This window comes from Notamacropus eugenii, chromosome 4 (genome assembly GCF_028372415.1).
Source record: "Notamacropus eugenii isolate mMacEug1 chromosome 4, mMacEug1.pri_v2, whole genome shotgun sequence".
Taxonomy (NCBI): Eukaryota; Metazoa; Chordata; class Mammalia; order Diprotodontia; family Macropodidae; genus Notamacropus; species Notamacropus eugenii.
In genome coordinates this window covers 248,575,201-248,602,996 of record NC_092875.1, presented here as the reverse complement: position 1 = coordinate 248,602,996, position 27,796 = coordinate 248,575,201, and the positions used below count along the sequence as shown (strand labels likewise).

The 27,796-nt window shown below is 38.3% G+C and overlaps 1 protein-coding gene across 7 annotated transcripts in view; it reads left to right on the top strand.

Moving 5' to 3' along the window:
• The window catches only part of OSBPL1A (oxysterol binding protein like 1A), a 324,266-nt gene that overhangs the window by 58,353 nt on the left and 238,117 nt on the right, over positions 1-27,796 (top strand). For all 7 annotated transcript variants that reach the window (XM_072604414.1, XM_072604417.1, XM_072604412.1 and 4 more), the window contains 3 exons: positions 21,814-21,925; positions 25,892-25,977; positions 27,266-27,410. In XM_072604414.1, the coding sequence (XP_072460515.1) occupies positions 21,814-21,925; positions 25,892-25,977; positions 27,266-27,410 (343 nt within the window). The remainder of the gene's footprint in view (positions 1-21,813; positions 21,926-25,891; positions 25,978-27,265; positions 27,411-27,796) is intronic.

Below are 27,796 nucleotides of genomic sequence, written 5' to 3'. Positions count from 1 at the left end.
AAATTCCTCACTCTGCCCACTCACAGCTTGCCTGTCTCTCTCTCTGCTCCTTGGACCAGCTGTTCCCACTCACAGCTTGCTTCTCACTCTCGGCTTATGCTCTCTCTCTCCTCCTTGGACAAGCTCCTCCCAGTCTGAGCTGTATGTGACCCAGGTGCTATGTGACCACAGGCTCCATGGGATCACGGGCTTCATGTGTTAGGCCTAGTAATGGGCGAGGAAGATCTTCCTATTCTGTTAACATTATTGTCCATTGCCACTTCAAGCTCCAGTGACTCCATTCTGCCTCTAGGATGAAATACCATTTTGGCATATAAATACCTTCTCAGTCTGGCTTCAGCTTATATGAATAGGCTTTTTTCACATTGTTTTCTTTCATGGATTTTAGGTTCTAGCCATACTGGATTACTGTTGTTCTGTATATCCAATATTCCATCTCTCATCTCCGTGCCTTTTCACAAGTTATATTTCCATTCATAGAAGTCTGTCACTCTTAGAATCCGTAGTTTCCTTCAAGGCTAATTACAAGTGCACTTTTATACATGAGGTCTTGCTTCACCTAGTTGCTGGTGCCTTCCCTCCTGGAATTGTCTTTGCATTGACTTATTTTTTTCCAATTTTTTTCTTTATTTTAGTTTTCAACATACACTTCCAAAGATTCTGAGCTTCAAATTTTCTCCCCATCTCTCCCCTCCCCCATCCCATGACATGCATTCTGATTACCCCTTCCCCCAATCTGTCCTCCTTTATATCACCCCTCCCCATCCCATTTTCCTTCTATTTTTCTGTAGCTTAAACTAGATTTCTGTACCCCATTGCTTATGTATATTGTTTCCCAGTTGCATATAAAAACAATTTTTAACATTCATTTTTTAAAACTTTGAGTTGAAATTGCCTTCTTCCCTCCCTCCCCACCCATCCTCATTGAGAAGGCAAGCAATTTGATATAGGTTATACATGTGTAGTCATGCAAAACATAGTCATGTTGTAAAAGACTATTTCACTCTGTCCTATCCTGTCCCCCGTTAATTGTATTCATTCTCTTTTGACCCTGACCTTTCTCTAAAGTGTTTGCTTCTAATTACCCCCTCCACCAATCTGCTGTCCTTTCTATTACCTGCCCCTCCTCTTCTCCCCTTCCCCCCTACTTTCCTGTGGGACAGCTAGGTGGTACAGTGGATAGAGCACCAGTGCAGGAGTCAGGAGGACTTGAGTTCAAATCTTACCTCAGACACTTGACATTCACTAGCTGTGTGACCTTGGGCAAGTCACTTAACCTGAATTCCCTCATCCTGGGTCATCTCTAGTCATCCTGATGAATATCTGGTCACTGGATTCAGATGGCTCTGGAGGACAAGTGAGGCTGGTAACCTGCACAGCCCTCCCTCACTCAAAAAAAAAAACAGTGTCAAGTGCAAATCATGTTATTATTTCTCTGATGGCATGCTCTTCTTCGGCAACAAAGGATGAACACACACTTTCCTGTAGGATAAGAGATTTTCATACCCAGTTGAGTGAGTATGTTATTCCCTCCTAAAGCCAAATCTGATGAGAGAAGGTTCACTCATTCCCTCTCACTCCTCCCTCTTCCCCTCCACCGTAAAAGCTTTTTCTTGCCTCTTTTATGTGAAATAATGTATCCCATTTTACCTCTCCCTTTCTCCTTCTCTCAGTTCATTCCTCTCTCACGCCTTAATTATTTTTGATATTAAAAACATTTTTTTTAGATATCATCCCTTCATATTCAACTTACCCTGTACCCTCTGTCTGTTCCCTCCAGCTACCCTAATGCTGAGAAAATACTCATGAGTTACAAATATCATCTTTCCCTGTAGAAATGTAAACAGTTCAGCTTTAAAAAGTCCTTTATGATTTCTCTTTCCTGTTCCCTTTTCATGCTTCTCTTGAGTCTTTATTTGAAAGTCAGCTTTTCTCTTTAGCTCTCCTTTTTTCTCAAATGCATTGAAATCCTCTATGTCATTGCATGTCAACTTTTCCCCCTCATTGATTACACTCAGTTTTCTTGAGTACATGATTCCTGGGTTTAATCCTAGCTCTGTTGACCTCTGGAATATAAGATTCTAAGCTGCTAAGTCTTACCGTTGTCCTGATTGTGTTTTCACAGTACTTGAATTGTTTCTTTCTGACTGCTTGCAATATTTTCTCCTTGATCTGGTAACTCTGGAATTACCAGAGTTTTCATTTTGGGATTTCTTTCCGGAAGTGATAGGTAGATTCTTCCAATTTTTCTTTTGCCTTCTGATTCTAGAATATCAAGGCAGTTTTCCTTGATAATATCTTGAAAGATGATGTCTACACCCTTTTTTTGATTATGGCTTTAGTCCAATAGTTTTAAAATTGTCTTTCCTGGATCTATTTTCTAGGTCATTTGTTTTTCCAATGAGATATTTCACATTGTCTTCTATTTTTTCATTCTTTTGGTTTTGTATTATAAAGTCATTAGCTTCTATTTTCTCCATTGTAATTTTTAAGGAATTATTTTATTTTTTAAAATTTTTGTTAATTATTTATTTTCAGTTTTCTACACTCACTTCCATAAATCTTAGATTTTCTCCCCCTTCCCTCCTTAAGACATTGTGCAATCTTATATGGGTTTTACACATACATTCTTACTAAATACATTTTCACCTTAGTTATGTTGCATGGAAGAATTAAAATGAATGGGAGAAACCACGAGAATAAAACAAAACAAAACACAAGAGAAAATAATCTGCTTCATTCTGCAATCCAGTTCCATAGTTCTTTCTCTGGAGGTGGATGGCGTTTTTGCCTCAAGAGTCCATTGAGAATTTTTTAGGTCCTTGCATTGCTGTGAATTGAGAAGTCTGAAAACCACCTCAGCGGCCAGTGATTCAGTCCCCTGAAGCCTGTTACTGTTTAGAATCACTTTGTTACAGGTATTTGAAGGGGTTTTAGGGAAAGCTCAAGTGAGTCCCTGTTTTTACTTTGGCATCTTGGCTCCATCCCACTTATTAGATATTTTGAATGTACTTCGTTATGTGTGTTGTTTCCCTCTAGATAATGTCTTGATTGTAAACTTACATGGCTGGGAGGATGGTGGTTCCCTGAACTGTGGTAAGGAAGTTCAGAAAAGAGTAGGGCTTGTGAGGAAAGATAATGAGTTTGGTTTTAGACAGATTGAAGTTAAGATGTCTGAGACTTTCAGTTTTTTGTGTCCAATAGGCAGTTGGAGATATGGAACTGAAAGTCAGGATGGGTTAGGTCTGGACTAGGCTTGGGGAGCCTGTGGCCTCAGGTCCACATGTGACCTTCTAGGTCCTCAAGTGCAACCCTTGGACAGAATCAAAACTTCACAGAACAGATCTTTTTATTAAGGGGATTTGTTCTGTGAAGTTTTGATTCAGTCAAAAGGCAGCACTTGCAAACCTAGAGGGCCAGATGTGCCCTCGAGGCAGCAGGTTCCCCACCCCTGGCCTGGACAAATAGATCTGAGAATCATTTGTATCATTGTGATGATTAAATACATGGGCGCTGATGAAATTATCATCAAGCAAAATAGTATAGAGGAAGAAGATAAGAGAGCTAGGACAGAGTGTTTTCTTAAATGAGATCATCTCAAAGAATATTGAGAAGGAGCACTCAACAAGTAGGAGAACTAGGATGAAGTAGTGAAGAGAAGAGGATATCTAGTAGAAGGGGGTGGTTGACAGCATCAAAAGGTGTGGTCTGGAAGGATGAGGATCAAGAAAAGACCATTGGATTTGGCAATTAGGAAACCATTGGTAATGTTGGAGAGAGTAGTTTCAGTTGGATGAAGAAATATGAAGTGAGATTATAGAAGATTAAGAAGAGAATGTAAAGAAAAGGAAGTAGAGACATCAACTGTGTATGATTTCCTCAAGGGATTTAGCCACCAAAGGGAAGAGACATGAGAAGATAACTAGCGGGAGTGGAAGGATTGAGTCATATTTTTTTTTGAGGATGGGAGAGACATGAATGTGTTTTTAGGCAGTAAGGAAGCACCTATCTGTTTCTAGTACCTGTAGCTTTTTCTTGAAGAAAGTATTGATGATATTTGACCATAAGGATTCTGAGTAGTGTTCTATTAGTCTTTGGCTTTTCTCATGATCCAAAACACATTTTCCAACACAGATTTACCATTCTACTTTATGCCCTTCTCCTCATTGCAGTTAACAAATATCAAAGTGAATAGTGACTTAATTTTGAAGAGTTTTGTCATGATATTGATAAGATATCTCTACTACTTCATCCCCCAAACAGATGTCTTGTAAATGTAAAGACAGCAATGACTCATCTTCCTGAGTTCAAATCTACCAGTTTGCTTCCAATATAATACCTTAAAGGTGGTGCTACTAGACACAAAGGGGGAGTATAACCACCCACATTATTTCTTTGGATTTGGATTGTTTCTCACTAGAAGGTCTAAATTTCCAGAGAGAGATCACTGCTACATGGTTACATTCACACTCTACAATGCTGCCACTGTTGAGGGGAAATATTCTTCATCTACTTGTCACTCTACGTCTTGAGTCCTCAATTCACGTGCATTCTACTTACACAGATAGTCATAATAATAATACTGGTAGATCTCAAACACAACTTTATTATTAATAAGTGAAAAGAAATAATTTCAAGGATACAAAAATTTGAAAGTAAATGTACATGTAACATACATCATAATACGTATATCAATCCAGATCACACTCTTCTACTATTGCACTAAATAGATATGTTGAAGAATGGGCATACACTCAGAATAATAACCTAGCATGGAAACACATGAAGAAGGAAAACTCATGTACTTAGGCAGCTCACTTCTCAGGACTTCAGGCTTTATTTTTTTGGGGTTATTTCAGAATATCTGGATCACACAAATTATGTCACTGGAGCTCTTGGCCAATGAAATTAATTCTCTCTAACCCATCAGGAATCATTTAGCCAAATCCTTCTCTCCTCTGACTCCCTCTAAGTGCCACAGTTCCATACTAGTTGTTTTTCATCCCCCCTCCCCCCCTTTTTCTGTGTCTTCATTTTTGCTCAGGTTCTAACTCCTTCCCTGCCAAAGTTGTTGACTTCTCTTGTCCTTCTCCTGCCTCTTATTGCAATAGTTATATTTCAGTGGCTTGAGCAAGAGCCTTCAGACTCAGACTCACATTCTATGTAAAAAGGTCTACCTTGTCACATCTCTCCTGTGAAATCAGCTATCGTTTTTGAATTGTTTCAATCCCCAAATATTTATGTGGTTTCCCATTTTCCTCACTTTACCCTCTTTAATTTTAAAACACTTTAATACAAATTAATAGATATACTCATCAAGCCTTCTCAAACTTTTGGCAAGGTAGTTTGTCTGTTTGGTGCTCTTGAAACTGTTTCTTCATAATCAGCTCTCTCTCTCTCTCTCTCTCTCTCTCTTTCTGTCTTTCTCTGTCTCTCTCTCTTCCCTCCTCCCTTCTCCTCCCCCCTCCGTTACTTCCATAAAAGGTTTTGCTATTTAAAAAAAAACAATATTAAGTTTCCTCTACAAGAGAGGCATTAATACATTGTTAATAAAGTAATCTGATTCCTCATATCCACACTACGGATCATTTTTTTTCTCCAGAATGGTTCAAAATCCTACCTGAAGACTGTTCCTTAAAGTTTCCCTTCTATTTAAAGTTAAAAAATGTTCATCTACAATAGACCATTATCCCACACCTTTTAATGAACTTTTCATCATTAACTGCACCTTATAAAAAGAAGATTTAAAAGAAAGCACACTTAACATAAGCTATGATATTTTTATGGTTGTCTGCTCATTTATTGTAAGCCCCGAATAGCAAGATAACCTATTATCCTATCAAATGATGTTTGTTTTTGTATTTTCGTGTATGACCAATTAATGCAGAAATATTTATTAAGCTCCTACTGTGGGCCAAGCAGGGAGTTAGTTGGTACAGTGGATAGAGTGTCAGGCCTGCGTTGGGAAGACTCATCTTCCTGAGTTCAAATCTGAACAGTATAAAATTAAATTGTTTCATCAAGGGATCAAGATGGGGAATAGAGGAGAGAGTGCCTAGTGCCAGGGTTTTGGCCTGGAAGAGAACTGAGGGGTCGAAGAATTGGAGGTCATAGTGTGAATGAAAAAATAAATACAGTTTGGTAAGGGAAAGCAGAGAGAGAGGTGAAAAGTCAATAGACTATGGTCAGGGAATTTCTGAATTCTTGAACAAGGAGGTGTGGTGCATTTGTTAAGTGTTGTCAAGTTCAGGGTAAAGACTAACTTTGTGTGACTGAAGAATAGATCATGTGAAGTAAGTTAATGAACTGAATAGTGTTTGAGGGAAAGTCAGATATGTATGTTGAAGTTCCCTAGTATAAGCTCAGGAGTTGGGGGTGGGGTAGGGTGGAGAGAGAAAAATTCTCAGCTAAGTGTTAAACTATTTGAGAAGGAAGGGGAGTGACCTGGAGGTCTCTAGACAACACCTACCAGGGTTTTGATTGGGTAGAAAATGTGGCTCTATCCCATATAACAAGTATCTTTTTAAAGGAAAAAAAGAGGAAAAAATAAGCCTAGTTGATCAAAACATTGTTAAAGTCAAAAAATATATGTGCAACACCTGTGGACCTCCTGTCTCCAGAGGGAGCGGTTAATGTGTCCTCTCATAGCTCTTCATTCAGGTCATGTTTGAGCTATGTAATTTTCTACATGCAGTTTTGATTTTTTTTTTGTGTAGCTCTTTCCATTTATGTTGTTGAATATGTTGTTTTCTTGGCTTTGCTTGCTTTCCTCTGCATCAGTTCATATACAGATTTTTACTTCTCTATATTCATTGCATTCATCATTTCTTACAGCACAGTAATATTCCATTTGAAATAGCTTCTATGGGGAATGAGATAGGTTATCAGTGAGGGAGGAATAAAAGGACTGTTTTGCTCGAGTTAAGGCCAAGTTGAGGTTGGATAAATTCAATTTGTAATATTTCAGTTAGCATATTTGTGAGGCTTCATTCCACTGAAACTGCTTTACCCAAATTTGCCAGTGATCGCTTAATTGACATATCTAATGTGGCCTTTTCTCTGACCACTGTCTCCCCCAGGTGCCCTCCCTTTATCATACCCCACTTCCAGACTGTGACTCTATGATACCTGCATTGTTTCTTTCTGGCTCTTTGTAATATTCTCTCCTTGACCTGGGAGCTCTGTAATTTGGCTGTAATATTCCTGGGAGTTTTCATTTTGTGATTCTTTTAGGAGGTGATGGGTGGATTCTTTCAATTTCTGTTTCACCCTCTGGTTCTAGAATGTGAGGGCAGTTTTCCTTGATAGTTTCTTGAAAGATGATGTGTGGGCTCTTTCTGTTTTATCATGACTTTCAGGTAATCCAGTAATTTTTAAATTATCTCTCCTGGATCTATTTTTTAGGCCAGTTGCTTTTCCAGTGAAATACTTCACATTGTCTTCTATTTTTCCTTTGTTTTGGTTTTGTTTTATTGTCTCTTGATTTCTCATAAAGTCATTAGCTTCCATTTGCTCCATTCGAATTTTTAAGGAATTATTTTCTTCAGCAAGCTTTTGGGCCTCCTTTTCCATTTGGCCTTTGTTTTTCAAGGCATTCTTCACTTCATTGACTTTTTGTATCTCTTTTACCATTGGGCTCTGTTTGTTTTTTAAAGGTGTTATTTTTCTTCAGTATTTACCAAATTGCTGACTCTTTTATCATGATTTTCATGTGTCACTCTCCCAATTTTTCTTCTACTTCTTCTACTTGATTTTCAAAATCCGTTTTGAGCTTTGCCAGGACCTGAGACCAATTCATATTTTTCTTGGAGCTTTGGATGTTGGAGCTTTGACTTTATTATCTTCTTCTGAGTATGTGTTTTGATCTTCCTTGTCATCATAGTAACTTTATATGATCAGGATTTTTTTCTGTTGTTCCCTCATTTTTCCAGTCTGTTTCTTGCCTTTTAATTCTTTGTTAAAGTGGGGGCTCTGCTTCCAGGGTAGAGGATGCACTGCCCCAAGCTTCAGGGGTTTTATGTATCTGTGTTCAGAGATACTTCTAGGAACCTATAGATTTTAATTCCTTCCAAGATTGTATGATCTCAGGAGAGGTATATTTACCACTCTCCCAGACTGTGACGAGGGTCCCTGCCCCTCTGTGGCAGCAACCTCCCGTGTGCTACTGTTCCTCCTCACTTTGGAACTGCCACCCAGGACTTTGACCTCTGAGTAGAGGCAAAGTAACAGTCTTGCCCACGTGTCAGCAGAGACCCCTGTAACATCCTTATCAGTTCTTCCACCCCTTTACTGTCTGTGGGCTGAGAGCTCTGGAAACAGTTGCTGCTGCTGCTGATTCAGTGGCTCCCTAGGCCTCCTCCTGGTTTCTGGAGCCTGGTCTGTGTTGGTGTGGCCTGTACTGGAATATGTTCCACTGTAACCCTAGTGTGACCGACCTTTCCTGTCTTTGACTGGAAAATTATTTCACCTTGTCCTTTTGTGGGTTCTGCCACTCCAGGAGTTGTTGTATGGCGTTACTTAAAAGTCTTCAGAGGGGTTGTAGGGAAAGCTTAGGCGCGTTGCTGCCTTTTCTCTGCCATCTTGGCTCTGCCTCCCAATAGCATTTTCTCAGTCCTCATTTTCCTAGATCTCTTTACAGCTTTTGATGCTGTTGATTACGCTCGTCTCCTGATAATCTCTTTTCTTTAGGTGTTTAGGACATTACTCTCTCAGTTCTCCTCCTACTCATCTGACTGCTCCTTCTCAATCTCCTTTGCTGGGTCATCATCTAGATTATTCCCTCTAACCATCACTGTAAAAGAGCCCTCTGTCCTGGGCTCTTGTCTCCTCTCCTTCTATACTGCTTCACTTGCTGAGGTTCTCAGCTGCTATGGATTTAATTACCACTCCTATGCTGATGGTTCTTAAATCTGCCAGTCCAGTCTTAACTTTTCTGCTGACCTCCAGTCTTGGCATCTCCACATGCTTTTTAGATGTCCCAAACTGGATGTCCACTCAACATCTTAAAATCAACGTGTCCAAAACTGAAGTAATTTTCTTTTACCCTAAGTCCTTCCTCCCTTCTAAGTTCTATGTTACTGTGAAGGGCAATGCCATCCTCCCCGTCCCTTGAGCTCACACTCAGCTCCTCACTAACTCTAACATGCAGTATCAAATCTGTTGCCAGGGCCTGAAGAATTCTTCTTTTTAACATCTCTTGAGTAGGTCCCCTTCTTTTCTCTGACACCGTCATTATTCTGGTACAGACCCTTCTTATCTCACACCTGGAATACTGCAGTAGCCTGTTGATGAGTCTGCCTGCTTCAAGGCTCTCCACTCCAATCCTTCCTTCATTCATCTGCCAAAGTAATTTTCCTAAAGCATCACTCCATTATCACCCCTCCTACTAAATAAATTCCAGTGGCTCCCTATTGCCTCCAGATTCAAATAGAAAATTCCCTGTGTTTCCTTCAAAGCTCTTCATAATCTACCAGTTAACTACCTAATCCTGATAACCCAGCTCCTTCTTACCTTTCCAATTTTCCTACACCTTACTACCACCACATACTTTGTGATCCAGTGACACTGACCTGCTGGCTATTCCACAAATAAGGCACTCTACCTCTTGGCATTTTCTCTGTCTGTCCTTGTATAATGTTCTCCCTCATTTTCTCTATCTTTTGGTTTCTTTGACTTCCTTTGAAAACCAGCTAAAATCCCATCTTCTATAGTAATCCTTTCCCAACACCTCTTAATTATGTCATCCCTTTGTTATTGCCACTTTATGTTGTGTGTAGCTTACTTGTACATATTGTTTGCTTGTTGTTTCCTCTGTAATTACAAACTCCTTCTTAAGGGTGAGGACTGTCTTTTTTGCTTCTTTTAGTATACCCTCTATTTGGCACAGTTCCTGGCATTTAGACCACACTTAATACATGTTTATTGTCTTATTACAGCCTTGTGCAGTGGCATATGAGAAGGCAGTTGGTGGAAGCAATCTAAGGGTGAGCTTTGAAAGGAAATGAGTGGCAATGGGACAAGGTTTTTGATAGCAGAGATCAGTGTAGAGTTAGGAGAGTTGAAATGGTTAACTAGCATGATGAAATCAATTTTACCAATTTATTTACCTCTCCAGGGAGACAACTGTGAGCTGTTTTTCCATTTAGCTACAACTATTGTTGTATTAGTTTCATTTGTCATGAAAATTTCAACATGGACATACTTCAGTTCCTCCAGTACTATTTCATATTCACTGGGCATTAAACAATGATCAGTCCAGGCACAATAAGAATGCCAGCAGTTAACCTAAGGATTGCAAAATAATCTCTAAGGTCCATATAATTCTTAGCATTCTCCTTTTCCAATATCACTATTGTAGAAGTGGAAAGAGGTCACAGAGGACTAAAGGTCAGTCATCTAGTCAGGAGTATCCTTTCATCAAGCTGAAATCTGCTTTGTTACAGCTTCCATCTACCTTCTGTAATTCTGCCTTCTGGGGTTAAGCAGGCCAAGTCTAACCCTTCTTCCACCTTCATTAGGTGAGCACCATTACCACATTCCCCACTAAAATCTCCTGCTCTCCAGGTTATTCTTCCCTAGCTCCTTCACCAGATGCTCATTTGCTGTAATGTAGAGACCCTTCATCATCTTGGTCACCCATTGAGCATGCCCTCCATTTAATCAATGTCCTTCATGAAATGTGGTCCTCAGAACTGTACACAATATCTAAGTGGGGTCTAACTGGGACCCGAATATAGTGGGACTGTTAACTACCTGATCCTGAGTATTGTGCTCATTTTTACCCCCCAGTCGAATTGAATTTAATTACATTCAAAGACAGATGACGCTTTAGCCAACAAAAGTGTCCAGGGCGTACAGAAAATTGCATTTACATCAATCAGTACTACGTGCCAGGAGCTGAGCTAAATTCTGGGTCAAACATCAAACAAATATAAAATTTAAATGAAATGTTGCAGTTTTATACGTGAGCAAGTTACAACATAGAACTAATGAGGAGTTTCACAGATGTCATAAAGGATGTCATCCGGGAAATGTGTTATAGGAAGAGAAGACAGGCTGACCATGTGGTGAGAGTTACACCACTGGTGTCTAACAACATCAGGAGGAAGTAAGGACCACCTCACTAAGTACGCCATCTGGGTGGGACTGAATGTTGTATTCTCATGCTGCTTAAGATTCTGGTGAGCTTTTCAGTGTCCAGATCTTACATCTCCTTCAAACTCCATATCTTTTCTAGCTTTGCCTTTCCCATCTTGTACTTCTGGAGTTGATCTTTTGAACCTGACCAAGACTTCACACTAATATCTGTTAAATTTCGTCTTATTAGATTCAGTCTTAACATTTAGCTTCCAGATTTTTTTCTATCTTGATTCCATAATCCAGCATATTTGCTATCCCTTTCAACTTTGTCTCTTGAAAATTTGATAAGTAAGCCGTTTATGCCTTTATATAAGTCATTCGTAAAAGAATGTTAAAGATTCAGCACAGATCTCCAAAGCATTCCGCTAGAAATCTCCTTCCATAACATGAAACTGTATGTAACTATATTTTGAGCCCAGATGTTTAGCTAGTTTAGAATCCACCTAATTGTATTATCATTTGATCCACATGTCTCTGTGTTTTCTCTAATTGTCTGTGAAGTACTTATACTCATCTGTGAAATACTTATAGGTGAGAAGTAGTATAGCATAGTGGGTAGAAAGTTAACTTTGGCGGCAGAAAGACCTGGGTTCCCATTCTACCCCTGATGCTTTACTTAGAAGTAACCTAGCCTGGGCAGCTAAGATAAGTTCCAGAGATAGTGCAAACCTACATTGGTAGAAGGTTTCTTCACCTAGGAGTTTCTTGCATGGATGGATTTACACTAGATCCATTCCTCATTTATCAGATTCTTTGTTAAAAATGCTTTGTTAGAATGTAAGTAGCTCTGTATCTGTTTCATTCTTCTGATTTCTCAGTCTAGTAAATCTGTCCTGATGAAGTGACCTGATGAAGACCTCTTGGCTCTGTGTAATCCATTTCTTTAATAATCTGTTCCTCTTTTTGGAAATTTGAACATTTGCATTTTTAAATCCTATGTGACCTAGCGCAAAGAGTGTCAGACTTGGAATCAGGAAGGCCTTAGTTCACATCCTGCCTTGGTTATTTACTAGCTATGTCACTCAACCCCTGTGTACCTTATAATAGCACCTGCTTCCCAGGTTGGTTGTGAAGACAAAAGGAGCTCATATACGTAAAGTGTTTTGCAAACCTTAAAGTGTGATCATACCCCAAAGTCTCTCAGAGATCATTGACCATGGTTCAGTAATCACACCTGTAATTTCTTTTAGTACTCAAACTTGTAGTTCACATTTGGGCCAAGTGACTTCCATCTCATAAAGGGCAGTTAGGTACTATTTATTGACTTCCTGTTAGCTCTTTTTGTACTGTCTTTTCCAGTCCAAAGGTTGTTCTCTATGGCAGAGAAAATAGAAGCAAAATAGGTGTTTTCACTCCTCCATTCACCCTTAGCAGTACTATCTCTGATGTCATCTCTGTCTTTTTTGGTACCATACTATACCTTTAAAATGCTCTTTGTTGATCTTAGCTTTCTTCACCACAGACATTATTCCCAGTATTATGTTGCTTCGTTCATCAGTATATCTTTTTAAATTATGAGTTCCCTTTGAATTCCAGTAATCTTTTTAGACAATTCCTCCTTTTCCTTATCTGTATTTAGATAGGCTAGTCCACACATAGTAGGTACAATCTGCTTTCAGGACTTCCTGAAATTGTTCAGGGTTGGTATACAGCTTGCCAAAGAATGATAGGTGTAGAGCTAAAAGGAACGTTAGAGGTCGTATAGTCTCTTTCTCATTTTATAGGTAAGAAAACAGAGGCCTCACAGAGATTAAGTGACTTGCCCAAGGTCACACAGTTAGTGACAAGGGCAGGATTAGAACTCACATCCTTTAACTCCAAAGCCAGTGCTCTTTCCTTTTTACAACACAGTTACAGTTGTATTCTGCTATATTAGCACAGGTTCATCTCTAGATCAACACGTATTTATAAATGCCAAATGAAACATATCAAAATTGGACTTTTGTTGTAGATGTTGTTCTCATCTAAAGAAAATACTTCTTGCGACCTGAAGCTCATTTTCTGTCATTTTACCTTAGTAAAGAGCAGAGTAGATCACTCATTTTACAATGAGGAAACTGAGAGCCAGTAAGATTACAAGACTTGTCTGACATGACATGGCTGGTGTCACAGGAAGAGATGGGGAACAGCCGTCTTGCACGTAACAATCCTTATATAATTTCATAGTTTTAAGTCACCTTGTCTTTTGTTTGCTCTTTTCTCTTAAGTTTATCCCTTTGTTCATGCGCTCTGAACCATTTTCATTTTATATATAACTGAAGTGCTAGAGTGTTCAGAATATATCCTTTGGTTTTGAGCCCAAGTCTTTGTTAATTTGGGAAAGTTGGTAGTGTTAAGACAGGATCTGAGTTTTTTTTTCAACCTCTCCTCTCACAGGCAGCTTGGGTCTCCAGAGGGCAGCTAGCTACTTCTCCCTTTAGGCAAGGTCCTACAGGTAATCTTGAAGGTTGAGATTGGTTTTCTCACAACATCATTTATGAGCCACTACCAGTATGATTTCCATTTATTATCGTTTGATATCAAATAGCCAGCCAAACTTAATTAGCTTTTAGAAATAATTATTTATTGAGCTAGAACAGTAAGACAGTTACAATATTCAGGTACCAAAGATGTCCCCAAACTGGGAGCTCTGTCTCCAACAAGCATATCTAGAGTTCAGGGAGAAATGGGCTCCTGCTTATCCTGCACATGTGACACAGGGGTAAATCACAGCTCCTCTTAGCTGGAAATCCTTTACTCCGCTTTCTGGGATCCTCATGAAATTCTCCCAAGGTATGTTGTAACAGCCTTCCAGTTTCCTTGTAGAGATTTGAAGCTGCCTTTTCTCAGGCCATCTCAGCTTTTAGTGCAGATACTGCCTTCAACCAGTGCTATCTGAGGATACATTTACTGTCACAGATGGAAGTCTCAAATTTTCATAACTTTGGAAGTTTATAATTTTGGCTTCCTCTGATCAGTAGAGGGTGGGGGAAGGATGGGTGAAATGGAGAAGGCTTACCTTACCCTAATAATTTCATATGTGAGTTGTAAGACAGATGAGCACAGCACACCTGAGGCCTGCTAGCACAGGATCACTCTTGATTTGGTCAGACAGGAAAGACACTAAAAAGGGGTTAATAATCTTACTTTAATCTAGTCTAGTTTTCTCAGAAGAAGATTGCTGATAGTGAGAGCACAAACTCCTACAGTATTCCCTAATCACCCTTCTCACAGGGGCTGGTGAGAAAGGGGGACAACTACACTACCACTATGTCTTCATGGGGTCAGTCGAGACAGGCACAACTTGTGCTTCCCCTAAATCCCTTCAAGCCTCAGTAGGGGCCAGTTGAGGCAAACAGATTCCCCCCAAGCTGTGATGGGGGCCGATCAAGGCATGCACAGCATTTCAGCTTGTGCATTCAACCCTAAGGTTCCTCCCAAGCCTCAGTGGGGGCCAAGTGAGGCACATGCAGCATTTGTGCATTCAACTCTAAGGGTTCCCCATTCACTGTCTAGTGACCACCTATTTTATAGACCCAGACAAAGATGGCACATCGCCAGCAATAGCCTCACGTGTCTACATCACCCCATCCCTGTGTCTCACTGCACAGCTGCAGTGGGTGTTTATGTTATTTACCATTGTGTAACTGTGCACAAGTGTGGTGGAGATGCTTTGAACCACAACTGTGGGAGCTCATATCGAATACTTAAGAACTGTTGATTGTTGTGGCTGTGGATCCTGGGAAACTGAACTCTGAGAAATAACAACAAAATTCACTTTACACACACTAAAATCCACCTTACATACTCTAAAATTCACTTTATATACATGGGGCTTGACTAAATCTCCTCACTACCAGTGGATTGACCTGTCACTATAATTTTTTTGTTCAGTTGTTTTTCAGTCATGTCTGACTCTTCGTGATCTATTGGGGGCTTCTTAGCCGTGGTACTGGAGTGGTTTGCTGTTTCCTTCTTCATCTTATTTTACAGATGAGGAAACTAAGGCAAGCAGGGTTACGTGACTTGCCCAGGGTCACCCATCTAGTAAGTGAGGCCAGATTTGAACTCAGGAAGATGAGTCTTTTTGACTCCAAGCCTGGCCCTCTATCCAGTGCACCACCTCGCTATATCTAAATTACTTTTCCACGGTTGCATAGGGACTAATCCAGGACCTGTGGTTCCAACTCCAACACTCTTTACACTGCCCTATTCTAAACCAACTTGTTTTTTATGTAAGCCCCTTAGGGTATGACAACTAGTTAACCAATCCCAGTATATTTCCTGTCTTTGCTCTTAGTTTAAGCCTTTTACTGACAGATTAATTCAAGAAAGGTGTGGGTCTTGTTTACACCTGTCAGTCTGATTGACTGATTCAATCAAAAAGTCCTCACCTGCAGTTTTCAATTGTATGGATCCCCAGTCTTCTGGTAGAATGCTAGGAGTTGTCAGATTGTTTAGTTCTTTCCCCTTTAGGTTAGCGAAAATAGTGCTAAGATAGTATTATTCTGAGTCTTAAAAGCAAATCCATGCCAAAATCTCAGCAGTTTCTCATTTCTGAATATCCTTATATATCTGTGAACATGTTGCAGGAAATAGGAATAAATGAAAAGCTTCCAGGATTCTGTTTGATTTAGACTTTCTAAGATATGAAACTTTATATGTATTATGTCTTTTCTTTTTTTAAAAGCTTATAGATCTGGTTTGAGATACTGCATGGGGGGTATTAAATTGCATTTTAAATACTTGCCTTGAGCAAGCAAGTTAATATAACTGTATGTTTAGTTACGAACAGACAATGCTGATTTTATTCATTTTACTTCAGGTGCTGCCTATATTGTTCAGTGTTCTGGGCTAGCAAAACATTGACTTATTTATAAAGTTGGCATTAAGATTCCCTTTTTGATGAGAATATTCTACCTTCTTTATGGGCCTTATGACAATGTTCAGGGATGCTTTGAGGCCAAGTGTAATCTCTAGATAATTTATATGGAGTGTTCTTCTCTAGTTGACTGGTGGGTGTAAAGCACATGGATGTTTTATCATACAGATCATTCTTTAAATTCCAAGTTCAATTTAATTCTGCAAGCATGAAATACATAATAGAAATAGAAAGTGATTTTGAAGTGATGAAAACCACTAAGGACTGGAAGTATCAGGAAAAGTTGATTGTTGTATGTCACAATTGAACTGGGGCTTGAAGGGAGCCGGGGACTCTAAGAGTCCTAGGTAAGGAAGGTGATTTCAGGCTTGGATACCAGCCTGTTCAAAGGTACAGAGGCTAGAGATGAAATGTTGTACTCATGGAATAAAAAGGAGGCTCATTTGATAGCAGTGTGGAGTAGGATGCATGAGGGAAAGAAAAAGGAAACCTTCCTGGAACCATGGCTTATAGACAAGGGAATTTATGTATCCAATAGAGAAGTTTCTATCTTATCTTAAAGGCAATAGTGAGACACACTGATGCTTTTTAAGAAACTCCTCAAGGAAGAAAGTGACATGCTCTGATTTGTGCTTCAGACATAGCAGTTTGGTAGCTTTGTGGAGGAAGAGGGGAGGAAGTCAGGAAGACTTCGGTAATTGTTATGAGCACGGAGAAGGTAATGGATGTGAAATGTGTTATGGACAAGGCATGGAAACAGATTCTGCACAGGGAGAATGAAGAAGTAAGGATGACTCCAGGGTTATGAACCTGGGATACTAGATGAGTAGTGATGCTCTCTATAGAAATGGGAAGTTAGGAGAGGCAGGTCGAGGGAAAATGAGTTACATTTCATACATGTTGCATTGGAGATGCTTATGGACATCTAAGTGGACCTGAGCTCAGAAGATTCAGGATGAATGCAGGAGAGGAGGGCTGGATATATAGATTTGGGAGTTGTTTGTGTAGTTTTACTATTCACTTAGCTCTGGCTATCTCTACTATTCTTTACTTTTCTCCCCTGAAGGACTCTTCATTTTGCTATCAGAAGATACGTAACATGTTTGAGTTCACCCTCTGGAATCATGGTTGATAATTACACCATCAGTTATCAATTGTGGTTGATAATTACAATGATCGAAGGTCCTAATTCTTTTTTTATTTCTTCATATAAATTTATTTTCAGTTGTCAACATTCATTTCCACAAAATTTTGAATTTCAAATTTCCTTTCCATCTCCCCACTACACCCATCCCAGGATGGTATGTATTTTGATTGCCCTTTCCTCCAATCAGCCCTCCCTTCTCTCATTCCCCCCACCTTATCCCCTTCCCTTCTATTTTCCTATAGGGTAAGATAGATTGCAATACCCCATTGCTTATATTTACTAGTTGCATGTAAAAGCAACCTCTAACATTCGTTTTTAAAGTTTTGAGTTCCACGTTCTCTCTCTTCTTCCCTCCCAACCCACCCTCATTGAGAAGGCAAGCAATTTGATAAAGGTTATACATGTGTGGTCCTGCAAAACACTTCCATAGCAATGATGTTGTGAAAGACTAACTATATTTCCCTCTATCCTGTCCCACCCTCTATTTATTCCATTCTCTCCTTTGACCTGTCCCTCTACCAAAGTGTTTGCTTCCTATTATTCCCTCAATCTACCATCCTGTCTGTTATCCCCTCTCTTTTATGCCCTTCCCTCTGCTTTCCTGTAGGATAAGATAAACTTCCATACCCAATTGAGTTTGTGTTATTCCCTCCTTAAGCCAAATACGATGAAAGAAAGGCTCACTTATTCCCTCTTACTTTTCTCTTCTTCCCCTCCATTGTAAAACTTTTTCTTGCCTCTTTTATGAGATGATTTTCTACATTCTACCTCTCCCTTTCTCTTCCTCCTAGTATATCTCTCTCAGCCCTTAATTTTTTTTTCATTTTTAAAAATGAATTTATTTGTTTTCAGTCTTCTGCAATCACTTCGTAAGTCTTAGGTTTTCTTCCCATCCCTTCTCCCCTCCTCCCCAAGGCAGCATGCATTCTTATATGGGTTCTACACATACATTCTTATTAATCACTTTTTTCACATTAGTCATGTTGCATATAAAAATTAAAGTGAATGGGAGAAACCATGAGAAAAAACGAACCAAAGCATAACACAAGAGCAAATATTCTGCTTCATTCTGGTTTCCATTTCCATAGTTCTTTCTCTGGATGTGGATGGCATTTTGCCTCAAGAGTCCTTTGGAAATGTTTTAGGTTCTTGCATTGCTTTGAAGCGCTAAATCTGTCAGAAACAGTCCTCGCACCCTGTGGCTGTTAATGTGTCCAATGTTCTCCTGATTCTGCTCTTTTCATTCAGCATCAGTTCATGTAAGTCCTTCCAGCCCTCTCTGAAGTCCTTCTGTTCGTTTCTTATAGCACAATAGTATTCCATTACATTCATATACCACAGCTTGTTTAGCCATTCCCCAATTGATGGGCATCCCCTTGATTTCCAGTTCTTGGCCACCACAAAGAGAACTACCATAAATATTTTTGTACATGGGGAACCCTTTCCCATTTTTATGATCTCTTTGGTAAACAGTCCTAGAAAAAATATTGCTGGGTCAAAGGGTATGCACATTTTTGTAGCCCTTTGGGCATAGATCCAAATTGCTCTCCAGGATGGTTGAATCAGCTTATAGTTCCACCAACAATGAATTAGTGTTCCAACTCTCCTACCTTCTCCAACATTTATCATCTATCTTCCTGTTTTGTCATGTTAGCCAATCTGATAGGTGTGATGTAGTACCTCAGAGTTGTTTTGATTTGCATCTTCTCTAATCAATAGTGATTTAGAGCATTTTGTCATATGATTATAGATAGCTTTAAGTTCTTGCTCTGAAAACTGCCTGTTCATGTACCTTGATCATTTATCAATTGGGGAATGACTTGTATTGTACATTTGACTCAGTTCTCTATTTTAGAAATGAGGTCTTTATCACAGACTCTAGCTGCGAAAATTCTTTCCCAGTTTTCTGCTTCTCTCCTAATGTTGGTTGCATTGGGTTTGTTTGTACAAAAACTTTTGAATTTAATGTAATCAAAATTATTGTACTTCATAATGTTCTCTATTTCTTGTTTGGTCATAAATTCTTCCCTTCTCCCTAAATCTGACAAATACACTATTCCTTAATGCCCTAATTTGTTTATAGTATCAGCCTTTATACCTAGATCATGTATCCATTTGGACTTTATTCTTGTGTACAGTGTCAGACATTGGTCTGTGACCAGTTTCCACCACACTGTTATCCAGTTTTCCCAGTAGATTTTGTTAAACAGTGAGTTCTTATCCCAGAAGCTGGGATTCTTGGGTTTATCAAACAGTAAATTGCTATTTTCATTGACTACTGTGTCTTGAATACCTCACCTATTCTACTAGTCTACCCCTCTAGTTCTTAGCCAGTACCAAGTGTTTTAATGATTGAGATCTGGCAGGATAGGCCACCTTCTCTAGCATTTCTTTTCATTAGTTCCCTTGATATTCTAGACCCTTTGTTCTTCCAGATGAATTTTGATATCATCTTTTCTAGCTCTAGAAAATAATTATCTGGTAATTTGATTGGTGTGGCATGGAATAAGTAAATTAATTTAAGTAGAGCTGTCATTTTTATTATATTAGCTCGGCCTACCCACAAGCAGTTGATGTTTTTTCACTTATTTAGATCTGACTTTATTTGTGTGAAAAGTGTTTTATAATTGTGTTCATATAGTCCCTGGGTTTGTTTTGGCAGGTAGACTCCCAGATATTTTATAGTGTGTATCATAGCTTTAAATGGGATTTCTCTTTCTATTTCTTGCTGTTGGGCTTTGTTAATAATATGGAGAAAGGAAGATGATTTATGTGGGCTTATTTTGTAACCTGCAACTTTGGCAAAGTTGTTTATTATTTCAAGTAGTTTTTTTACTTGATTCTGTAGGATTCTCTAAGTATATCATTATATCATCTGGAAAGAGTGATAACTTACTTTCTTCTCTGCCTGTTCTTATTCCTTCAATTTCTTTTTCTTCTCTTATTGCTAAAGCTAACATTTCTATTACCATATTGAATAAGAGTGGTGATAATGGACATCCTTGTTTCACCCCTGATCTTATTGGAAGTGTGTTTTATGGGAGAGTTCATCCCATTCACATTCATAGTTATGATTACTATCTGTGTCTAAGATATTGGTCTATGCCTACTTTCTGCCATGCTATTTTCTAGTTTTCCCAGCAGTTTTTTTTTTTTAAGAAATCATGAGTTCTTATCCCAGAAACTATAGCCTTTGGGTTTACCAAACAGTAGATTACTGTAATCATTGACTATTGTGTCTTCTATGTCTAACTTATTCCACTGGTCTACCCCTCTGTTTCTTAACCAATATCAAGTAATTTTAATGATTGCTGCTTTATAATACAGTTTTAAGTATGCCACCTTCTCTTGTCTTTCTTTTCATTAATTCCCTTGATATTTTAGACCTTTTGTTTTTCCAGACGAATTTTGTTACTGTTTTTTTCTAGCTCTGTAAAATAACTTTTTAGTAGTTTGATTGGCATGGCACTGAATAAGTAAATGAATTTAGTTAGAGGTGTCGTTTTTGTTATATTAGCTAGGCCAATCCATGAACAACTATTATTTTTCCAATTATTTAGATCTAACTTTATTTGTGTGAAAAGTGTTTTACAATTATGTTCATATAATTCCTGGGTTTGCTTTGGCAGGTAGAGTCCCAAATATTTTATATTGTCTACAGTTACTTTCAATGGAATTTCTCTTTGTATCTCTTGGTGTTTGGCTTTGTTAGTAATATATATAAATGCTGATGATTTATGTGGGTTTATTTATATCCAGAACAACTTTGCTAAGATTGTTTATTATTTCAAGTAGTTTAGTTGATTCTCTAGGATTCTCTTAAGTATATTATTATATCATCTGCAAAGAGTGAGAGCTTTGTTTCTTCTTTGCTTATTCTAATTCCTTCAATTTCTGTGGCTTTCATGATTTTAATTGAGTTAGCCAATCATTACAGCAAAATCAGTTATACCACCTGTATTCCCAACACATTATTCATACCACTGATGGTGACGATGAATATGCCAGCGTAGTTCTGAGTCATAAAGTATAACAGACTCTCCAAATAGAAGGCAGACACCAGAATGCCAAATCTGTCATAGTAACCAAGAAGTTGATACACATAGCGCTGCAGGGAGCAAAGCCATTCCCAAGCCTTCCCCCACTGCTGTGGCCTTCCCACAAACACTCACTCACAAGACTAGCTGTGCTTGCCTGTGTCCTCTCCTCCCTCTACCCTAACTGCTCTCACCAACTTCCTCCCAGCTCTGCTCCACCCTTTCTGTTCCTATTCCACCTGTTTAGCAAGCTCCTCCCCCTACATGTGACTTATGCTTCCATGTGATTTAAGCAGATCACATGGGCCTATTGAAGGGTGGGAAAAATCTTCCAATTAAGCAAAAATACATTAACAATACATTATATCATCTGCAAAGAGTGATAGGTTTGTTTCTTTTTTGCCTATTCTAATTCTTTAAATTTCTATTTCTTTCATGATTTTTACTGAGTTAGCCAATCATTACAGTAAAATCAGTTATACCACCCATGTGGTTATTTGTGGATATAATAGATGTGTTCAGAAATACTTTCTATATTGCTTTGTCCTTATATTTCAGAACCAGAAGTTCCATAATAGTGAGATCTTGAATCTTAGTAATAGCTAAGAATATTTTCTTTACTTTTTTAGGAATTGGTAATGCTTCTATTAGAACATAATGCTGATGCTGTTGTTGTGAATGGAAATGGACAGACAGCAAAAGAAGTTACTCATGACAAAGAAATAAGAAACATGCTTGAAGGTAACAATATTTTGCCTGTAAATACAGTAACATATTACCTGTCCAGAAACTAGCTCTTTAGAAACTTAAACTATATAGAATGTGACTGAGAATGAAGCAGGAAACAAAAAAACTTTATGGAGTCAGAATGCCAAATGGAAATCATAAAGCGTCCATTGAAAGTTATGAACATCTCCACAGGAGACTTATCTTAAGGAACAGAAGACCTGAGGATTAGATTATAGTGGTTATGAAATATTTGAATGGTTATCACATGAAAGAGTTTAAGTGCTATGGGAAACAGAGTAGCAGTATATTGGGAAGAACTTTAACAAAAGGATCAATCCAGAAATGGAATGGATAATCATTTTCAGGTGGTTAATTCTCTCTCTTTTGAAGTTTTCTAGCAGAGCCTAGGTGAGAACTTGTCACAGATTATTTAGAGGGGATTACTGTATAGCACCAATGGTTAAGACTAAATGACCCCTATTTGCTTTCTAACTCTAGAATCTTAAGATTCTTTCAAGGTGGAAGAAAGAGGTAAAGGAGAATGGCAAATTAAAGTTGTCATCAGTGTTTTGAGTCTGGGGTAACTGGAAGAATTGTTACCTCGGAGTACTGAGGAGGTAATTGGCATGGTTAGGAGTGTGCCTTTATGTGTACTGGTAAGGATATATTTTTACGTAGGAGAAAAATCAGTAACCTTATGTTCCATGTCTTTGATATTTTAAGTAACAGGATCAAGGTCATCTACTGAGAATGACAAATGGTAGCAGGACTAAGAACTTGAGGAATGTGGAAAAGATTTGCAGGGTCATTTCGAAGGAATTTGTTGTGGAGTTAAGAAGGGATGAATATAAGAATTTCCAGGTAGTAAGGAGGTCCTGTTTGAGGTTGTAGAGGATAAATTTGTAGTTGATATCAAAGTGGAAACATCTAACAGGGTTTGAGAGAGAGAGATAAATAGTGGAGGTAATGATTTGAGAGTAATCTTCATAGAAGTCATAGTTAAAATCATGGGAATTGGTGAGGGTGAGTTCATAGAAAAGGCAAATCAGAGTGTAAACGTACTGATCCTTGGAAAATGCCTCCTGTTTAGGTAATGCCCATTCTGTGAATAGGCCTCTTTAAAGAAGTGAGTCAAGGGATGGCCCCTTTAATTAAAAAAAAAATTAAAACTGGGAGGGGAAGACTTTCAGGGTTGCTGGAAAAGAAAGAGTTACTATTTACATTCACTCTGAGCTAGGAGGGCAGGGACCTGTTGTTGTCCAATCTGTGAGCTCCAGAGTAAATTGAGTTTAAGATTGAGTCTTTGAGAAAGAAATCTAACCAGTAAATCCCAAGTTAAAGAGGCAGGTTTGAGCTGTCCAACTTTACCCTTCCTTTGGGCAGAACACTCTCAGGTAAAGGGAGAGGAGACAGCAGGGGAAGGAGGGAAGGGAAGCATCTTAGAAGCTAAGGAAGAAGAGGATTTTAAGACCAAGGAGAAGACAACAGTGTCACATGTTGCAGAAAAGGGAAGGAGAGTTCGGATCAATAGTAACGCAGTGGATGTGGTGATTTAGGAGGTTATTGGTTACCTTTGAGAATCTAATTCCAGTAGAATGGAAAGGGAAGAAGGTAGATTATGATGAGTTAAGGAATTAAGGAGACACATAAAGAAGGAAAAACATGGCTTCTCTGGAAATAATAAAAAAGGAAGTGAGTGTAAGAAATGGGAAAAGAAGCAGGGAAGCTTAGAGTGTTAGCGAAGTAGGATGTTCAGTGCCTTTGCAGATTCTCTTAGCCAGTACTTATCACAGGGCCTGGCATCTAAAAAAATGTCTGTTCGCTTAATAAATGCTTGTTCACTATATCAAATCCAAACTCCTAATTATGTACTTTTTGGCCTTCTAGCAGATATCTCTATCCATGTCTTGAAGTTTCTTTACCTATCATCTCTGTTGAAGCTAAGCTAATCTTAACTTGTACTTAACCTGAGTCCTTTACAGACACACATGTTAATTTATGCTGCTAATCATAGGACCATGGTATATAGAATCCAAATATAAATGTTTACAGTGGTTTTCGAAGTTAGGTTGGATCCTTCACTTTACATATAATTCCACTTATCAGAACCTCTGTGTAACTGGTGCCTTAGAGCCTCATGTACTTGTGCATATGAATTTTTTTTTTTTTAGTTTCTTTTGGTATCAACTTATTTATTTTACATTTCTCTTAATAATTTAGAGGTCTGTTAACCGTGGGCCTCTTTTACCTTCATTATTAAAATGTAAACGCCTAATATTATTTCTTACATGTAGTGGGAATCAACAATTATTTGTATTGATAATGAATACAGTATTAATAGAATACTGGAAGAACATTAAGGAAGATCTCAATATTGTAAACTAGTTTATTCAAACTGCAAAGAAATAACACTGTGTAATTGGAGAGTCATTAAGGGTAATAAGAATAGAAAAAAAAGTGTTTTGTCTTTTTTTCCCTAAAGAACATACTGTCATTGAATAAGCATTTATACTGTGCTAAGTGCTAGATACAAAGAAAGGCAAAAAAAAATCCCCCCCTTTACGGAGTTCACAATTTAGTAGTGGATACAACAGGCAAACAGAGTATTTACAAGGAAGCTACATATAGGATAAATAGGAAATATTTAATAAGGGGAGGACACTAGAATTAAGAGGAATGACTTACTGCAGAAGGTGAGACTCTAGTTAGGACTTGCAGGCAGCCAAGAAAGTCAGGAGGTAGAGTTGAGGAGAGAGAGCATTCTAGGCATGGAGGACATCCATAGAGAATGACTGGAGTCAAGAGATGAGTGTCTTGTTTGTGGTTCACTGAGTCAAGGAATACTTGGAGTTGCGGGAAGTTTCAGGTACAAGAAGGCTGGAAAAGCAGGGGACATGGCTAGTTTATGGAGGCCTGTGAATGCCAAATAGAAAATCATGTGATAAGGAGCCATTAGAGTTTACTGGGAATAAGGCCAGGGTGACATGGTAGGACCAGTGCTTGAGGAGAATCACTTTGGTGCCTGAATGGAGAATGGACAAGAGAATGAGGAGACTTATGACAGGAAAATTAGCCAGCAGGCTAGTGCAGTCCAGGTATGAGGTGATGAGGGCCTGTACCAGGGTGGTGGCATTGTCAGAGGCGAGAAGGGGTGACATTTGAGAGAGATGTTGCAAAGGTGAAAAAACTTTGACAGAAGATTAGATATGAGGGGATGAGAGATAGAGAGCAGTCAAGGATGACACTTTGGTTGTGATTCTGAGGGACTAGAAGGATTGTGTTGCCCTCTACAGTAATAGGAAAGCAGGAGGTGGGGGCTTTTAAGGGGAAAGATAATTAGTTCAGTTTTGACATTTTGAGTTTAAGTTGTCTACTGGATATTCAGTTTGAGATTTCTGAAAGGCATTTTGAGATGTGAGATTGGATTTCAACAAAGAGGTTATATAGGACTGGATAGGTAGTTTTGAGATCATCAGCATAGAGATGATAATTAATCCATGGAAGCTGATGTATGAAATAGTATAGAGAAAAGAAAACAAGGCCTGGACAGAACCCTATAGCTTGAGGGTGTGATCTGGATGAGGGTGTGATGTAGCAAAGAGATTGAGATGAAGTGATTTAATAGGTAGGAAGAGAATGACGAAAGAGTGGTGTTCCAGAAGCCTAGGTGGATATGTGTGTGTACATGTGTATGTGTGTATGTATGTGCATGTGTATATACGTATGTATGTGTTTATATAAATAGAATGACAGCAGGGATGGAAGAATCAAGGGAGTATTTTTTTAAATATCAGGGAGACATCAATAGTCTGTAGGCAGTAGGGAAGGATCTAGTAGAAAGGGAGAGATTAAAGAGAAGGTTAGAAGCTATTTAATGGAAACATCAGAATCACCTTACTTCCTTTTTTTACAATTAAAATTTTTGAAAAAAGATCCTCTGATTTAGAAGAGATTAAATTTCATTCTTTTCACCAACAGCTGTAGAAAGGACTCAGCAAAGAAAATTTGAAGAATTGCTTTTGGAAGCAGCAAGAGAAGGAAACATGGCAGGACTGACAACATTGGTAAAAAAAATATATAATTATTTTTAAAAGCATAAGCAAACCACAAAGTAGCTTTTGTTTATTTTGTAGTTAACAACAAATTTCAAATATTGTTAAACAGTCTTTTTCTAAGAGAGCTCAAGATCAAGGCTAAATCAGAAAACTTTATTTTAATGTACTCAGTGGCTTTGTATTTCTTATAGAATAAAAATTAACTGCTTAGACTGGCTTTTAAAGACCCTACAATCTTACTCTAACTTGTCCTTCCTTTCTGGTCATGTTTCAGTACTATTCACTTGTACACTCTCTACATTCCAGCTAAACTGTCTGACCAGCTCTTACTTGATCTCATTGTGCTACCTCCTACTTCATTCATGCCCTCATTCATATCAGGAAATCATTCTTTTTTAAAATACTTCTTGAACCCTCAGTTCAGGTGCCACCTCTTCCATGAAGCTTTCACCAGCCTAAACTGTTGTCTTTTCATAATTTTGTAAAATCTCTGCATCTCTCAGGCTGTACCCTATATTATGTCTTTTTCTGTACATATCTTATTCCTCTTAATGGACTGTAAATTCCTCAAGGTGGGGACTATTATTTTTTATCTTTGTATGTCTAGCACCTTTCACATAGGCAGCTATGTGACACAGTAGATAGAGATTGCCAGTTAGAGGCAGGAAGACCTAAACTTGAATCTTCCTTCAGATACTAAGCTGTGTGACCGTGGGCAAGTCACTTTACCATTCTCTGCCTTAATTTCCTTATACTTTTCAGAGTTGTTGTGAGGATATCGTAGATTCATAACCATTGTTCACCTCTTATTCTTATTATTTCTTTAGTCTTATTTCCCACAAATTCTCATTAAGCCTAAAATTCTTAAGTGGTCCTGAATTTCATCTGCCTGACTAGCCAACTTGAGTTATTATTTGACTTGTTAATTGAGCTGTAACAAAAATTTCTTTGAATTTCAAATTTCAGGTTTCTGACTTTTAAAAGAAAAACATTTTTAACTTTGCAAAATGAAATGAAATCTTTCAAAATGACAAAGCATATGTTAATATGTTAATAATATATCCATGACGTATGTTGTAATATTTTGTTATCAGAAATGGGGAATTCAGAACAAAGAATGAATATTGCTGAAATTAGCTATTAATCAGAAGATATCTGATGAGCTTTCAGATCTATAATGACCCATTTTGAAACAATCACTGTTATTCCATTAATGAGATTTTAGTTATGAATGAATGCATAGTACTTAATTGATTAATTAACATGTGGTTATTTGAAGCATTCCTATCATTTTCAGCTCAACAGACCAAATCCCCCCAATGTTAACTGTTCCGACCAAATGGGAAATACACCCCTGCACTGTGCAGCCTATCGTGCCCATAAGCAGTGTGCCTTAAAACTTCTAAAAAGTGGTGCTGACCCTAATCTGAGAAACAAAAATGGTAAGCAATAATGAATTTAGTTATTTTATTACCCCATAATGTATAAGTTCAATAAAATTTTATGTGCCATTATTAGTTTTTATCAAAGAGCTTTCATTAAATTATTGTATAGGATAGTCCATCATTTAATCTTCAAAGTGAAAAACATTCACACTCCTGAAAAGATTTCCAAATTAATTAGGAATAGAAATAGAGATTAGACTAGTCTTCACAGAACAAATTCCCTTAACAGATGTGTTCTATAAAACTTGGACTAAGTCAAAAGAGGCCATGCCCAAGGATCTGGAAGGCTGCAAGTGGCCTCAAAGCCACTGGTTCCCCACTGTGCTAGACCTGTGATTTCAGTAATCTTGGGAACTTCCAGTGGGGAAACTTTCTCAATCAAT